Source organism: Lathamus discolor, chromosome 3 (genome assembly GCF_037157495.1).
Source record: "Lathamus discolor isolate bLatDis1 chromosome 3, bLatDis1.hap1, whole genome shotgun sequence".
In the NCBI taxonomy this organism is placed as follows: Eukaryota; Metazoa; Chordata; class Aves; order Psittaciformes; family Psittacidae; genus Lathamus; species Lathamus discolor.
In genome coordinates this window covers 34,220,824-34,238,548 of record NC_088886.1, presented here as the reverse complement: position 1 = coordinate 34,238,548, position 17,725 = coordinate 34,220,824, and the positions used below count along the sequence as shown (strand labels likewise).

The 17,725-nt window shown below is 40.6% G+C and overlaps 1 protein-coding gene across 1 annotated transcript in view; it reads left to right on the top strand.

The window, feature by feature from the left end:
* FNDC3B (fibronectin type III domain containing 3B) overlaps nt 1–17,725 on the top strand; it is a 206,927-nt gene that overhangs the window by 39,601 nt on the left and 149,601 nt on the right. The window contains exons 2-3 of the mRNA XM_065674575.1: nt 1,000–1,138; nt 9,853–9,928. Of these exons, the coding sequence (XP_065530647.1) occupies nt 1,028–1,138; nt 9,853–9,928 (187 nt within the window). The 5' untranslated portion in view covers nt 1,000–1,027. The remainder of the gene's footprint in view (nt 1–999; nt 1,139–9,852; nt 9,929–17,725) is intronic.

Here is a 17,725-nt window from a genome sequence, read left to right as displayed (position 1 = left end):
TTCTGTACTCTGGTGGTCTTGTGCCAGCTCTGATTATCTGGCTGTTGACAGCCATCTAAGTCACAGCGTATGTTTTTTTTTCTAACTCAGATTTGTGATATATATGAAATTATTCTCAGAGGACGTTGAGATTGTCTGGTATAAGAGGTACTGAGGAGGCTGCCTGATCAGCACTGGCCCTGAGAGGTGGCTTTGCTTGGGAGTTCTTGTGCAGTACTCTAGATAAGCTTATGTTATTAGGTCATCCATCTGATTTGCTAAAAAACTGGATTGTTGCCCCATAAAACAGTATGATGTTACTCTTAATGCTGAATTAAGACTTGTTTTTACAAAGCAATCTCCCTGTGATTTTAGTGATGCTTACATACCACATCAATTAGCTGTGAAGGGGGAGGGTGTGCTCAAACTGGTGTGTGATTCTTCACTAATCTTTAAGTGAGACTGTCTTCTGTTGTCTTCTGTGTAACACAAGGTGTTCTGCCTGTGGGGATGTGCTGTCCCTCCCTGTTTTCTGCTTCACCAGAAACCTTGATGCTTTGGATCCCAATTAAGTAGAATTCAGGCGCCTGCTTTTTGTGCTAGAGGTGGCAGTTCACACTGTTTACAGGGCTGTAGCAACATCTAAACCACATGGGTGATGTAGTTCCAAGGGCTGTTGTAGCAAGCAGGATGCCAATTTTTAGGAACAGAGCAGATCTCCCTGAAAGTATCTTGGAACTTGCCTATTTCAGTGGTGTGATGAGGACTGGGATTATAATTGTGGGGAAGAGTGGAAATCTGGCTAGTTGGGTTTTGGAAGTCTTGATTGGAAACTTGACATGCTCTCGATCTAACAGTTAAAACTTCCATTCAGTGCCTCAAGTTCCTATATACATCCTATTCCAAAAGTAAGAGTCCTGCTTAGGTTACTATCTTAGTGGCAAAATCCATGCAGATGCCAGTGACCTTCTGAAGTCTGAGTGGGTTTTCCAAGGTCTTTAACTGATGCTTCTCTTGCAGGAAACCCGTTGAGGAAAATCCTCCATGAATGTACGTCACAATGATGATGACCGACCAAATTCCGCTGGAGCTGCCACCATTGCTGAATGGGGAGGTAGCCATGATGCCTCACATCGTGAATGGCGATGGATCACAGCAGGTCAGTGAGCTCTGCAGGAAGTGGCTGGTTTAGGTAAACTATTTCTGGGCCACCAAAGGATTCTGGATGGGGAAGAGGGTTTTCCCTAGGACTAGGGAGGGCAGAGTATTTCCTGGAAAACAGAAATCTGCCTTTACACTGGCATTAAAAGCAATGCTTTAAGTGTACCATAAAATTTAATGTGATTATTTGCATGTACTTTCTTTGAATATAAAATAGTGGGATTGAAATAATGGCTGTAAATGCTACATATTTGAGGGCTTTGTGGAAAGTTAGTCTCATTATTTACTTGTACTAGCTGATGCCCGGACATCTTGCTATTATCTATGATGAGATTTTAAGAAATGGAGAATTGAAGATGACTCCTATGATGTTGCGTACCTAAATGTACTCATCGCAGCAACCCTATGTTTTATCCTGTGGTTCGTTAGAAGAAGAAGAAGGGAATGGCAAGTTTATAGTTGCTTTCATATTTTTTTTCTGGGAGATATTTTCTGATAAACTTGATCATAAGTAGATAAAATGATAATAAGACCATCATGAAGCCTTCATGTCAGGATACAGCCTGGAGGTTCAAACAGATGGTTGGTAGGTTCCCAAACCTGTCATTTTGAGTTAACGTTTCTCTTTGTAGAACATCTGCCCTAGCAGGTTTTTGGTGTCAGTTTGGTTCCCTCCTGATTCTAGCCATTTCAACCAAAGTATATCTAACGTGTCCTTCGTGAATCAATATGAAATGTCGTTCTCTTACTTCGCGTACCCTTGATCATTTGTTCATCCTTCCAAGCTGTGTTTTGAGTTAGACCAACCTCAAGAGGAAGAATAAATCCCACTTGTCAGCTTTTGTTTACCTGTCTCGGTTCTCATTATAATGCAGATTTTCATTGCTGTGATTCTTTTTGTAGTGATTTCCGCACAGTGTTCTTCAACTTGGAAAAATAGAAAAAGCTTTTAGTGACTCTATTTAGTTAGTCCAATGTTAGTATGCTTAACTAAAGGAACAAGCTTACTGATACTGGATTGGAGAATTGTTGTTTAAATATGCCTTTTTCCTTCTTGCTGGAAACCATTTATCAGGTTAGACTGTCCTGTGGGTCCTCATGTATATCAGAAGGAATACATGAAGTCTTCCGAGCCCTTCTTTGAGATGAGGCTCTTAAGTCTGATCTTTGAGTTTCCCAATCAGTGCTGATTCAGAAGCCTTGCTTGGCAAATGCCTCCATTGCCTTTAAGCTAGCTTTTCATCTCATGTTTTGGAGTAAAAAGTATGACTGGCGTACTGGAATTGAAATACTTCTAGCTTTTGCTGTGCTATGCCAGTATGACTGAGCAGAACAGTTCTGGGCCAGAGTCCGTTTCTGCGTAAATGTTTGTTGGATGCTACGTGTACGCCTCATGACCTTATCTCTCTAAGTACTTGCAGGTGGAATACCAATTTTCTGTGAGACTCTTTTTGGCCTCTATTCTGTATGTGCCCTCATATGTTGCAAAGTGTAGCTGCCTTTATGCATTGTCACTTTCATCCTGTCCCTGAAGGTTTAGTTCATGTCTTTGCTTTCTAAAAGTACAGTTCTAAATGGAATGAAATTTTAGTTACTTGTAAGGCAGGGACATCCTTCAGATTAGATTCACATAAGAATGACTTCCTTAAGAAAGATGGTTTATATTACTCCATGGATAGGTGCTAATTTTATAAGACATGTGTTTTTTCAGGGTGTAATTACGGTCCCTGTTTCTATTAGAAGTCAGAAAGCATCGTAGCAGAGCTGTTGGGAGACATGGCGCATGGTGTTTTCCAGACTGCGAGTGGCTAGCATGCAGACCAATGCCTCGTGCTTTGAGGCTGACAGTACTTGCTTCTGATGAGATGCTCTGAGTGTGTTTGCTGTTGCTTACCTTTATGTGTTATTGGATATGTGAAGCCTCAGCCATGCTGGCATGGTAGAGTTGTGCTATAAGCTGCACCTGGAAATGCAGAGCTTCAGATTTTCTCAAAAGACCATTCTTGCATATGTAGAAAAGAGCAGATGGGAGATGGTGTAACACCTTAGCTTTACCAGCAGCCAGATGGAGAGTGATGCGAAAGGCTGTTCTGCCGTTAACAGTCCTGCACTGTAAGACAATTGCATAGAAACAGTCAATTGTTTTATCTTTCTGGGGGTAATTGTACAGGGCAGAGCTAGGAATGTCTCTGTCTGCTTGACAGTAATCCCTCTTCTCCAGACTACCCAAAATTGCATTTCTAGCACTGCCTATTTTTTTATTTTAGTTTTTTTTTAATTAAGTTTCCCACACTTAATTTCCATTGCTGCAGACTTTATTTAATGCTTTCATGTCCTTTCCAGAGCTGCTGCTTACTCTCTTTCTGCTTCTAATCCACTTGTAGCTCCTGTGGGGATTCAGGGAGTGATAATTAACCTTTTGGTCCAAGAATTTCAATGGTTTCCTGTAGGTACTCCACTGCAAGCACTGAAAAGCTTGGAGTATAAAGTGGAGGGGCAGCTCACAGTGCCATAGCACATCTGTACAGGATGGCAGGCAATTTAGTATGGAATGTTTTATTTCAGCTTGGTTCACTCACTGTAGCTGCAGTGGTGTAGCAAGTTGTCTGCTTGCCCGGTCTTTGTAAAGGTGTTTTTACCAAACCTTGTTTTTATACTGTTTGACTCAAGCCCAGGCACTGTATGTAGTGCTGTGTGTGCATGTTCTTGTCTTTTAGGGCCACACACTTTCAATAAGGGAGACAATAGTATGTCTGAATGAGGAACAAGATTTGGTATCTTCTGGTAGCACAGTTCTGTGCACTTTGCAAAGAGCTTGAAAGTGTTTAGCTGTACCTGAACAGCACCTGGGCTGAGTCAATAAACTTCATGCCTAAATTTAGAGTTACTTCTTCATACTTTCTTGACAATTTTTACCGATACTTGCAGAAATGTCCTTTTGGGGGGTGTGTGTGTGTGTGTGTGTGCTGTGTAGAAATATTTGCTCACAGGAAGCTTGTTTCAGGGAGGAAATTGTTTATAACTTATATACATCTAAGATACCTGAGTTGAGAAGCATCAGTCCATAAAAAATGGCCATCAAATAAGGGATGATGTAAGCACTTGTTTGGAGTGTGTTCAGCTTGTGATAAATTAGGGGGTTCAGGATTTGCCACTTGTGGGCTTTGCTATCAGTAGCGCTCATCGTACACCAAATTACTTCATGCCTCTATTTTCAGTACTATGGAAAAAAAAGGATAGTTAAGCCCAGAATACTATCATCAAAGTATTTATTTTTGAAAGTTACTGTTGTATTATTTAAGATGTAGCATGTTTCATAGTTTTTCTTACTGAAGGGAGGTTGAAAGTATTCATCCTGTCTGTTCCTGTGCAGCTAAGGAATACATTTCTGGGAAGAATATTGCTCATAGAATGGTGTGAACTCTTTGGTCCTTCCTGCAGGACAGAGCTGTAAATTCATGGAGATCTGGGGCACAGTCTTTTAAAGTAGAATAGAGATTGGCCCCAAGAGATTGATTTATTTTTTTTGTGTTCTCATCTCTGCCCCCCCCCAAAAAAAAAACCCACCAAAAACCAAAAACAACAAAAACAAACAATAAAAAAGTTGTAATATATTGCAAAGGTTATGCACTGTAGAAATTCTAAATACAATAGATGTTAGTAATTCATAGCATTTGTGAGGAGCCTATGGCTGGGCTGCAGGCCATGCCTGTGATGCTGTGTGTGTCCCCGCCCTGCCCCCGGCTCTAGGAAGCATTTATCACATTGGAAAGTACTTAAGGCAAGGTTTTAATGAGCCAAAGCAGTGCAAGCAGCTGACCTTAGCAAGGAAAAGGTTCTCATAAAGTGAAAGTATTTAACAGCAAGCACTGTATTGTATTGCATCACATGGATGCAAGTGAATTATTCCCACTTGCTGCTACACTTGCTCTCACTAGTGACCTGCAGCAAAACAGCTAGGAGATGATGATCTGTTTTGAATATGGATTTTCTTCTGTATGCTTAAAAAATAAACCAGTACTGTACAAAATAGAAAATAGCATGTGCTGTTGGTCCTTATCAGGTGACATTTTCTGTCTTAGTGTGAGACTGTTTACCCACTTAGTACGTAGTTCATATTTAGGTGAACCTGAGCTTTAAGCCTGTGCCAGACTTTGCTGGCAGGTTTGTTAGTCTCTTCCCCTGCTCCCAGCAGGCACAAGAGTCAGGTAGTAGGAAAATGGGAGGACAGGAGTGGTGTGGGTTTACCTCATTATGAAAACTTAGTCTGGACATAGAGCAATTGTTGCCAAATTGGGTGTGTGATTATAAATATTTATAGTAACTATGCAACTTAGTAACATTAATCAGTCTTGACAAACATGACTTTAAATAAAATAACATTCTTAAATGGAAAGTAAATCTACAAATAACTGTGTTATGAAGATAGCAAGCTGTCTCTGAGGATGCTGCAGGTAAGGCTGGGCTTCCACACTGTGTGGATTAAGCTACTAAAGCAAATATCTGAGTACTTCTTAGGGGAAAAGAAAAAGCCTTTTTGGGATTGTGCTGCTGACTCTGTACTTGCAGCTGTCACAAGCTCTAGCTTCTTAGATGGGAGAAGGCCAGGGGACTGAAACAGGGCTGAAGATCATCAGACAGTGGTCCACACCCTCATGATGCTGCTGGCCAGCAGTCTGGGCTCAAAGTGACTTTTGAAGTTACCTCTCTTCTTACTTCCATCTCGAATGTGTGTCCTTGGGATGATGAATACTGGAAGAGATGCAGGGAAATTAAAGATAATCTGTGTTTGTTTTCATTAAAATAGACATTGTCCTTAGCCTTTTTATTGCTTTCCTCAGATTTTTAATTACAAGTTTCAGAAACTTTATAAGATTCTTTGTGTGGAAAGGAAAGAGAAAAGATGCATTCCAGGCTGCAGAATATGGTTTTGTTATTTAAGAGGATGTAGGGAAAAATAAATCTTTGAATTAGTTTGACATACTTAGTGTGTATTAACAAAAGAAGTCACAGTGTGCTTCAGTATTATTTGTCCCAGGCAATTGGGATAAACTGGGGGTGGTGGCTGGAAGATGCCCAGTATCTTATGCTTGTCGTGTGCTGGCTTTAATGGTTTGACCTCAACTCTGCAGCTTGTTAGTTGGTGCTTTGCAATTGCGAGCTCTCAGGGGGTTATACGTGGCACAGGATGAGTGCAGAGGGGTTTAGGTGGATTATGGGGCAGACCCCAGCTTTGGGCAGGGAAGGGAGACTGGGGCTAGGCTGCAGCCTGCCAGAAGGGGATGCTTGCAGTATGGAACATGTGTAGAGTTTTGCCTCAGGAGCACCATGATCGCTGCTCCTGGGTCTGAGGCTACCCTTGAATATCTGTGCTTATGTGTTGGCTGTCTTCCCTTTGTGTCCAGCCCTTCCTCCACATCCAGTCCTTCCTTCAGTGTTGACCCACATCATTCACATGTCAGCTATTCCTTTTTGCTCCTGATACAGCTGCTCTTCACCAGCAACGGCCTGTAAGGGTTTTCTGCTCCAGAGGTGGCTAATTTGGAGCATCACTGTAGAAGAATGTCTCTTAGTATCTTCAGAACTTCTCAGAACTGCTTTCCTGTGCCGCTGTAGCTAGAGGTTGATTTCTTCACTGTTTAAGAAACCCTGCATAGCTGGAGATGGCTTTTTCAGCTATACACAGAGGCTTGGCGACTCGGGGCCTCAGGTTCTCTTCTTGCTCTTTGGCCTCTTAATTCTTCTAAAATTTCGCTTAACTGAATGAATTTCAGAAATATTTGGTATTTCTTCTTCTGTAGCTGAATTGCTCAGGACAAGATCCTGGGTGAAAATACTTTGTGGTCTCTTGTCTTTATTGGGCTGTACATAAAGTTTAGGAAAAGTAGTACGGTCCCTACTCCAGATGGGCCGGGTAGAGGTGGCATTTGTTACCCTGCAGCATGCAATAGCCAGATTTGGTTTTTTGCTTCCTAACCAGCGTAATCCGTGTTTTGTGGCAGTAGCTGGTGCCGAGTTGGGCTTTTTCTTTTCTTTTTTTTTTTTTTTTTAATATGAAATCTTTAAGCTGTTGTACTCTGTGAACTGACAGCAGCTGCCCTTCACTTTAGCCACCGTAAGCAGCAGCTGTTATTAGGGATATTATCTTTTTTAATGCAGAAACCCAAGGATTTGTTTTCATAGCACAGGTACGGGGATGCTAATGCAGATGTGTGCACTAGTAAGGGACCTTTTGCAATGACTCATTGAAAAGACATTTGTAAATCACATCCTTTTGATAACTCTGAGGTAGACATATGCCTCATGTAGGAATCCCTCTCACACACTCAGCCTTTAAACAGTCTGCCATTAAACTCAGCTCCCTGCCTTAGGGAGAAGATGGAGCTGTTCATGTACAGGACAGGGGTCTAGTTTGGATAAGGAAGACAGAGTTGTTGCAGGGTTTCCAGAGGAGGCCACAAAGATGATCAGAGTGTTGGATCACCTCTGGTACAGAGACAGGCTGAGAGAGTTGAGCTTGTTCAGCTTGGAGAAGAGAAAACTTCAGGGATACCTCCAGCGAGCGATAAGCAGACTTTCAGTGCCTGAGGTAGCCTGCAAGAAATCTGGAGAATGACTTTTCACAAGGGCATGTAGGGATAGGATAAGGGGAAGTGGCTTTAAAATGAAAGGGGGTAGAATCAGATTAGACATTAGGAAGAAGTTCTTTCCTGAGAGGGTGGTGAGGCAGTGGAACAGGTTGCCCAGGGAAGCTGTGGCTGCCCCATCCCTGGCAGTGTGCAAGGCCAGGTTGGACGGGGCTTTGAGCAGCATGGTCTAGTGGAAGGTGTCCCTGTCTATGGCAGGTGGGATTGGAACTAGATTATCTTTAAGGTCCCTTCCAACCCAAACCATTCTATTCTATGATTCTGTGCATTCTGAGGAGTTGGACCAAATTCTTCCAAAGGTGTAACATTGTGCTAGGGCATTTGGTTTACATTAATCAAGCATGTTAATAAATAACCAGCTTTAGAGATGCTGATTTAGACATATAATGCAAATGAGATAATGGGATATTTTTGTTATTCTTTGCCTCTTTGTGTTCAGGTTTCTGAATTCTGGTTGGGATTTTTGTAAGCTGAATGACATAGCTTTGCTCTGCTCTTCTTTTGACCTGATGCCCATATCCTGTTGTGGATAATTCATGCCTATTCATAGCAAAAGCACACTTAAATGGTGTGACTTAAATGTTGATTGTTCAGAGGTTAGGGATGGGATGGCTTTTGCCTCTTATCTTTTCAGAACCATTTATTGTGCTCTGTATGCTGGATCAGATCCATCTTGTTCAGTGCTCCCCGAGCAGCAGACAAAATAATGGCTTTCATATGTCATTTTTCTGATTGCCAGCTTGTGCTTTAAAAACGTTGCTGGAATAATGGGGTTTTGTAGGATTACTGTAATTCAAAGGTCATCTTGGTAATAATTATTTTACATATTTAGTTTAAGGAATTCAGAAACACAACATTCATTAAAATTCTGTCTTTCCAGATTGAATGATTAAATTCTGCATGCAGGTGTTCTCGACTATAAAGACCAGACCTAAATCTAGAGTGTTCACAAAAAGATATAAATCTAATTTTAAATTAATACAAAAATTAAGCCAGATTTTGATCCAACTTCTGACAATTCAGAGTTAACAGAAGTGTGTTTAAAGTATTTGAGTAAAAGTTTTGCAAGTAAATGATCGTAACTTCCCAGTGAAACTCTTCATTTAAGAAAGAAATCTAAGCCATAAGTTTTAAAAACACAGAATCATAGAATAGTTAGGGTTGGAAAGGACCTCAAGATCATCTAGTTCCACCCCCCCCTGCCATGGGCAGGGACGCCTCACACTAAACCATGCCACCCAAGGCTTTGTCCAGCCTGGCCTTGAACACTGTCAGGGATGGAGCATTCACAACTTCCCTGGGCAACCCATTGCAGTGCCTCACCACGCTAAAACATCATTTTAGACACCGGAAAAATAATAAGGATATGTGCAGTGTGCCCTGAACTGGGATGCGTTTTGGTGCTCCTTGGTGTTTGTAACATTCCCATCATCTGCAGATTTCCGCAATGAGAGGCTGAGGTGATATTTTGGTGATTAAAAAACAAAAAAAACCTGTTACTGAAGGAATAGTTTATCATTGGTTCTGTGTGCAGCTACTGAGCTGTGCGTCTGTTTGTGGGTTTTGTTTAACTGAGGTCTATTATGTGTAAGACTGAGGGATAAATTCTTAAAAATGTAATGTTACCAGCTCCCCTTAGACTGCAAAAACCCTGTTATTCCTGTGAGCTTGAAATCCCGGCATGGCTTGGTGCTGTGTGCGGGAGTTTATGTGCTCTCTGCGCTCGTGTGCCTGTGCTCTGAAGATTTATGTCCTTAGGTATCAGCATTAGCCGAAGTTAAACATGCTGTCACGAGTTTGGTGGTGGAACCCAGACCCATAATTCTCACTTGTGCACAACTGAGTTACGTCTTTATTTCAGCTCTTAAAATTTAGATGGGTAGGTAGACTTTTAAATCTCTACTGGCTCTTGGACTCTGGTACCCAAAGATATGGTATGCCGTTCTGTTCCTTCCCTTCCCCCCATATTTCTTCCAAAGTAGGGATAACGCAGTAGTTGGGTTGGGGAAATCTGATTTTTGAAGATCACAATGAGACAAATGTGTGCTTTTTTTTCTTTTCCCAGGTATTTTTGGTTCAAGTTAATCCAGGTGAAACCTTTACAATAAGGGCTGAGGATGGAACCCTGCAGTGCATCCAAGGTAAGAGGACGCACCAATGTGTGGATGAGCACTGCTTATGTTGCGGAATACTTGTTCTCTCATCTCTACAAAAACATGATATGCAGTTCTGAAAATACAGCACTTACAAGAGTTAGAAGTTGAAGACATGGCAGCTGGACATACTATAGGACTTTAGTATCTCAGAATGAGTCACAAATCTCTTGAAAGTCTAGGAGTTTTCTCTCTGTTCAGTCATTTATCAGCATTTTTTATTTTCTCATATATGTCCATTTCCTTTTAAGCAAAGAGTAAATACAAATGAGAGGTCCCAAGTAAGACTGAAAAGTAGTAACAAATTAAGAGGATATCTGTGGAAAAACTGTTTTGTTTTAATACGGGCTTCTGGAGGGATAGAAAATGATCAGAGAAGTACAGATATTGCAGAGTGCTTGGAGAAGTCAGACTGGTTTTGAGGAGAATATTAAATCGGTTCTTTAGCAGCAGAGCCAGTTAATGATGTAGTTTTGAATAAAAACATGTAAGCAGTCATTTGACGGCTGTTTTACCTCTCTGTAAAATTGTGCAAATATGATAAATAGTGCTTGTGGTTTTTAGGAGAGAGCCCACACAATCTTTTAACAGGTCTGAAGGGAGACGCAACAAAGACCCTTCAGATTGTATATTATGTACTGTGGAAAGGTTTCTAACTAGTGACAAATACAGTTTTGAAGTGAAGCAGGTATTTCCCTAGGTATGACACTACCTACAGTAAATACAGGAAGGTTAAATGAAAATTTAAAAGGAATAGACTTTGCATAGCTGTACTGCTAATATTGTTTTCAGTGGTATTTTTTGAGCTTATGTCATTATCTTAATTTTTTGAGAAGGGAGGTAGGTGTTGTTGCCTCCCCTATCTTTTCCAGATCTTATACCATTAAGGAGCAATCTCAATGGGCTATTCATTCAAAAGCCTTTGCTAAATGTAATGGGGGGAGGAGGAGGAGGGGAGAGAGGTTTGGAAGTCTGTTTAATAACAATTGTATAGCTAGTGAACTGCCCCTGCATTTTGACTGTGAATTAGAGATCTATCAAGGCAGACTGTTCCTTTGACTGCATCAAATACTAAAATTGTAGTGCTCAGAGGTAACTATGCTTTTTATTAAAACTTGGATTAGAAGGGACCCTGGAAGTCACCTTACTCAACCTTCTGCTGAAAGCAGGGATAGTATCAGAGGTGGACGGGATTGTCCCCAACATCCTGAGTTGTGAAGCTCTGTGAGGCTGGAGTATGCTCCCGAATGAACTGTTCCAGGGGTGCGCCACCCCCATAGGAAAGAGTTTGTCCTTTATGTCTCTAAAATTTCAAATCTTGGTGTCTCTTTGCATCTTTTTGGTGCCCCCCTCCCCCCCCCCCCCCATTTAAACAGAGGAGGAGTTGGTGGTTGTTGCTTGAAATTTCATTCCCAGGGAATGATGAATTAATAGTTGTTTGAGATAGATGTTATAGAAGCTTCCCTGAACACCATCCAGGATTCTTCAATCCTGATGAGCAATAGTAGCAGCAATTTAAAACTGCTTGTTAAGATTTATATCCAGCATGCTGTGTGGTAAGAAATCGGTCCATGTGGCAATTAACATAGGAATAAAGCTGGCTACTCCCTTTATTTTAAATGTATTCTTTATATTGCCTAGTACATTAAAAATTTCCATTGCAAATATAGTTATGACACCATTTATTTATGCTTTTTTCATGCTTAAAAGTGCTGTTCAGACAGTGTATTTAAGTAAATGCAAGTTGAAACCTCCTGGTTCTATATTCCCACTAATTTAATATGTTTGTGACAGTGAGGCTGTTTGGTACTCCTCAGCAGTCTTTCATAAAGGTAATTTAGAATTTGTAGCCTAAGATTGTCTCCTTTTTTCGGTAGAGCTGCAGTGTTGACTGCCCAAGCACAAGTCTGTCTGTACGCTCTGCAAGTTTGGCCTGAAAATTCTGATATTATTTTCATGCTAAAGATTCAGCTCCTGCTTTGTTACGAAATATTTGTGTTGCTGAAATAAGTACATGCTTCAAACACAGAAGAGCATCTGACTGTAATGTTAATAGTGATCTATTGCAGAAGAAACTGTAATCACCCAGCAAATATACTGAGATTAAGACTTGTGACAATTCAGTTTTTCCTGGGCTCAGAGGTTATTGAAGACAGGGTTATTTTGTGTGCACTGTTTTTGGAAAAACTTACAATGTCTTTATTTTATTATTTCCTGTGTTAGAGTATTCAGTAGGTTTAAAGGTTAATGTGTTCCATAGATGTGGGGTAGCATTCAGACAATAATGATGCTTTTCCTTTGCTCCCACATTACACTATGATTAGCAAGGTGTGGAATAATTTTAGCACTATGCTAAGGCAGCATGTGTGTCTGTTACCTGGTTGAATGGACGATACTCGCTTTTTCCTTACTGCCATGTGGTCAGTGTTATGACAGAAGTTGTGCTTGTAAATAGGATTATGTTCACAATATGAAGGACTATTTCATAATAAATTCTCTGATTCCCCTGAGTCCGGGAAGAGTGAACACTTATTAAAAACTTGAGATGTCATGACTTGGTTACACTAAATGCTAAAAAATCCTATATGCTATTCTTCAGGATATACAAAAGCTGCTCTTTTCTTTGGCCTGCATCTGTTCTGCAGAGGCAGGTAGCTTTGCTTATGTAGAGTGATTTTTATTTTTCTTTTTAATTTTTAGGTTTTTTTAAATTTAGTTTTTATTTTTATTTCATTTCTAATCTTTGTGAAAGCTTTTTTTATATATGTGTCTTTTTAAGAAGTATGAAATCTGTAGTTTGTGCTCCTGGAGCCTGCTATGGATGTCCTGTGAACCATCCCTTTGTATCCAGGACCCCACTTAGCTCCATGGCGTATCTGGGGCTGGGTGATGATTATATGTGTTGGAAGACTGATGCAAAGATAGCAGAGAGAAAGAAGACTTGGTGAATCTTCATTTGTCTTCTCAAGATTTGAAGAAAGATACTTGTTGGAGGAGAATCTCTGTGGAATACCCGGTTTTAATCACCATGAACTGTAATTAGCCACTAATTGAGTAATTACTGTTTCAAAGCAGAAAGAATAGATGCATATTTAAAGGTCTTTGATGTTTCTGAGTAGTGGAGAAATTCAAAACACAAGAACTTTTTCTAGTTCTTCATGGTTTTACAAGTAAGATAGTGAAAACTCCCAGCTGAACTAAACTACCCCCCTAAAATACTGCAAGGGTGGAATAAATGTGTACTTTTAATTGAATGTGCAATGTATTACTGCAAGTTCTCCCTTTATTCCTGTTTCCTATTTGCATGTAGCTGGAGGCGACTTGTTTAAGATGTTATAAGTCCTATAGACCATGGTGGGGGGCTGGATTACTCAGTTTATGGAAATGATGGTGTCTGGTCAGTGGGCATGAAGAGGGTCTGTGGTTTCCTTGAGAGGTCAGATTTGGAGAGACTGATAAATCTGGTCTTTGCAGAAATCAGCCATTGAGTACAGGTCTCCATGGCACAGTCCACACGGTGAGTTACTTAGGGAAACATCTGTGTGGTTCCCGGTGCTCTCAGCAGGACTTGTGTTATTGGCTGACTTTTTAAGGGTTTGTTTTCTCCATCCCAATTAATAGAAGAGGTGCTGTAGCATATAGTGAAGTTGGACAGTGCTTTGAGCAACCTGATGTGGTGAAAGGTGTCCCTCCCCATGATACGGGGTTGGAACTACATCATCTTAACGGTCTTTTCCAACCCAAACCATTCTGTGATTCTATTTGACTTTTGTAACCTTTATAACAACCATCAAATAAAGGAATAAAGAAAGGAGATTGGGGAGGAAGGGGAAACGGGGCTGAGAGGAATCTTTTTTTTGGTAGTTGCTAGAAGCTGAATCAAGTAGAAGACTGGAATCTGATGCTGCCTATGCGGGCAGAAGGCATGCTGTCCTGCCTGCCTAGGCTGTCAAACAGTGGAGCACTTGCGGAATACTGGGGCTGGCCACCTGATGTCTGTTATGAAGTAGAAATATAAAGCACATCCTTTATTTGTGTGCAGTAGGATGACCAGTCTGTGTTCCTTTTAAGCCATGTGTGTATTAATGACACAGTAGTAGTATACTTCCTCCAAAAATGATGATATCCCTATGGAGCAGGGGAGGAAAACCCCTCTCGTCCTGTGCTAATAGCCACTCTTGCTGAGGTTTGGGCTCTAACTGCAAAACTGTATCTCCATGGGTGGTTAAAAGGATTTAGAATCTTAATTCAGTATTTTTGAGAGATGAAATGTGTATATGTGCTGTATCATTAGTATTTTAAAATCATTTAAACTATATAAAAAGCTCTTTTTACACAGTTTTTGACAGATAATAAATACTTCATAAATGCGTCAATACTTCAAATACTTCATTTCCTTTTCATGTTTTTCCGCTTACTTTTTCACAAACTCCGGACTTGACTGTTGCTAGCTCTGCAAGGAAAGGGCAAAGCATATCCTCACCTATTTCTTTGCTGAGCTATAACCATAGACTTTGTATTTCCTTTATATGAAAGATTGCTTCCAGGTAGTGCTTTGGGGTAACCACACTAAATGGAAGAGAAGGAGGACATGGATCTGATCAACTGCAGCATGGAACTAAAACAGCCCCCCTATATTTGGCAAAAAGATTATTCTGTTTTCTGATTTTCAGAATAAATAGATTCCAGGTGAATCTGATGTGCTCAGGAAATTCCTTTTTCCCTAGTGACAGGTCGAAAACTGGTGTTTTTAGCCAGTATCTTAAGATCTTTTGTAGGAGCTTCGGTTGCTGTGTGAGAATCATGTAATATACTAAATTGCTTAAAAATACAGCATTTTGTTTGCAGTTTGGGGCAATGAAGCTGTGCCCAAGAATCTGATGAGTACTTTTTCATCCTGGAAGGCAGTAATGCCAAGCTGTCATGAACACTGTGGTATGAATAATACCAACAAAATGATTATTCTGGTGCCACCTGTACTTGCTTGTCACCCACATATTGAAAATAGATATGTACGGAGTATGTAGGCTGAATAAAACGTCTATCCATTGGTCACATGGAGCTGCTTAGTTGTTGTTAAATGTACTTTTTGTTGCCATCCATCTAAATGATATCTGAGCTGGGTTACGTTTTCTGCCACAAGCAAACCAGACTGAGTTTTCTGTTTTGTAATTTTACGTATGTACATGTACCATGCAAAAAGCCTGTGACAAAGATGGAGAAAAGAACAGGTAGCAGAAAATCATCCGGTGTGATAAAAATTTAAATTCCCAGTATATTCTGTTTGCCCTCTATATTTGTTTGCCCTCTGTTTATTAAATTTTATTAAATCTAGCCTATGCTGTTGAAAACACTCTCTTGAAACTTCCTGTAGTCTTTGTTCATTGTCACAGCACTACGTTTGGAATAGTGAAGCCCAAAGTTTGTGTATGAAGAAAATAAATACGCTAATGAAAAGAAATTATGCTTTAACTCTAGCATAGCACAGGTGAACAAGATTCTGCGTTAAATGGGCTTTTGCTTTGTGATGTTTTCAAGGACAAGATAGAGATGTGCAGTTGCATGGAGAGTTTGTAGTTACGTTTAAGCATGAATATCCATATAGTATAGACATGGATCTGAATTGTGTTTGGATGGTTACATTTTGAAATGAAAATAGGATACTATGCGTACATGGTTCAGTAATACTGGTATTTTTTTCAAGTGATGCTTTAAAGTGCTTTGCCATTGGTGCTGAACTTCAGCACTGCAGGGCCCTTGCTTGTTCCTCTTTTGTAAAACAAAGAATGCAAGAATTGAGTTTTGGTGCTGCTGTTTCTGAGGCTCTGAAAGCGAGTAACTCAAGAGAAAGGCCAGAAGTATGCTAAAAATCTAGCAGTGGTTTCTCAAATGAAAGATTTCCTGGAATTATTATTCCCTTAAATTAGTGTGTGGGTGTGGTTTGGTGTGGTAATGCAAAGGAATGGATAATATTAAAGGCTAAATAGATGTAGATTTATGTAGGGAGTGTGTGTGTCAGGGAAATAAGGCTGTTCAGTCTAGTCTAAGCAAGACAAAAAGAGTTTATTATTTTTCCCTTTAGTATGAGATAGGAAATGAGGAAGTGATTCAGTTTCTTGGAGGGAAGGAAAGAGTTGAAAATAGGTGGGACATCATGTAAGAGCGGAGTGATAGCTGTGGGGTGTTATTGGGGGCCGGCGGGAGGGATGGAGGCATCAAGATGAGAGTAGTGAAGGGCTTGCACGAAGGAACTGGGGGATGCTGGATCTGAGATTGGGATTGAAGAAGCCTAAGGACATGGAACGAAAAAATACAGGTTCAGGTAGCTGGCTGGTTTTATAGTGCTGCAAGCTTACCTGTTGCATCAGCTGCAGAGAGCACCTCCCTCCATGGCTCTGCAAGTGCAGAGGCTGATGATAGGCTGCTTATCAGTGTACTTGGCTTGGTTTCAGCTTGAGATGAAATAACAGCAGCACCCAAAATCATGTTGCTTTGAAGGGGTTTCCAGAAGGCTGGAAATATCCTTTAATCAAAGGGCAGCTGGTGAAATCTGAAGGGGAAGGTACACTGGACACTTAGGGCAGCTGCTTCCTGTGCACTGGTGAGAGCCAGAAGCTGGTATCTGCTTTCCCTCCATAGTATCTCTTGAATTCCTGGCATTTGGTCCTTGGTCAAGTTTACAGAAATTAATTCATGCCTGTTTTCAAAATGTGCTGCAGAACATTTCCTTGATCAGAACACAGAATTCTGCGAAGTGGGAAGAAATGATATCCTCTTTAGCATGCGTGTCTTCTCTCTGATGCTGGTTGGGTGTCTGCATGAGGTCAAGCACCCTCCTGGGATGCATCTTCCAGGGTGCACCGGAGTGGGACAGGATGGACACGCTTTGGCTGTGTCAGGGAGCTGAGAGTGAAATACAGTCTGAGCTCTGATGGATTTTTTTCTTCTTGTTACTCTGAAGTGTTTTGGCTCTTTCTGCCTACATGGTGGTGTGCAGACTGGTTACATGTTATAGAAAACTTCCTATAGGACATGTAGTTTCAGTTCAGGTTGTTTTGGTCATCTGGGTTTGGAGCAAAACGGTCTGTGTGGTGGTGGTTTGAAATGCATCTTCTCTTTTGCTATTAAATAGCCTTTGTTTGCCCTCTGTTTATTAAGTTTTGGCTGAATTTTTTAAAGTAAGGGCCATGTAAACCCTAGTATGTGATATTGTATAAATTATTTACATAAAGACGTAATTTTTACTGCTCATTTACCTCATCTTACTTGCCTTTCTGTCCAATCAATCTTTGCTGTGTTGGCCAAAATATTTGTTTCTTCTATCAACAGAGTCAATATTATTCTTTAGAGGCACTGTCACCATCTTGTATCTTTGGTTGCTTCAGTGTGTTGGCAGGTTCAGCTAGGTAGCCCTGGCATGTCCCCAGATCGGGGTTCAGTTGTGCCCTTCCTCCTGGGATATTACCCATGGTGTCCTCCGTAGTTTTTTCGAAGACATAGCTATAAACCACTATTTGTTAAAACCTAACCATGTAATCATAACAGATACTGTTATTTTAGTTTCTCATTGTTGCCCTGTTATTAACTAGAAAATAACAGTTTGCAGTGGAGCTTTTTATCCTGTGTTGTTTTTTTTTTGGTGACTGTGCATGTATTTCAGTTATGGGTCATTTTGACCTTTTAGTGTTTGGTCACCTTAGTAAAACTGAGGTCCTGATTGTGCATCACTTATTCCTTCCATGTGCAATAAATAACTTTCACGTTTTCATACTTTTGTGAAACTCG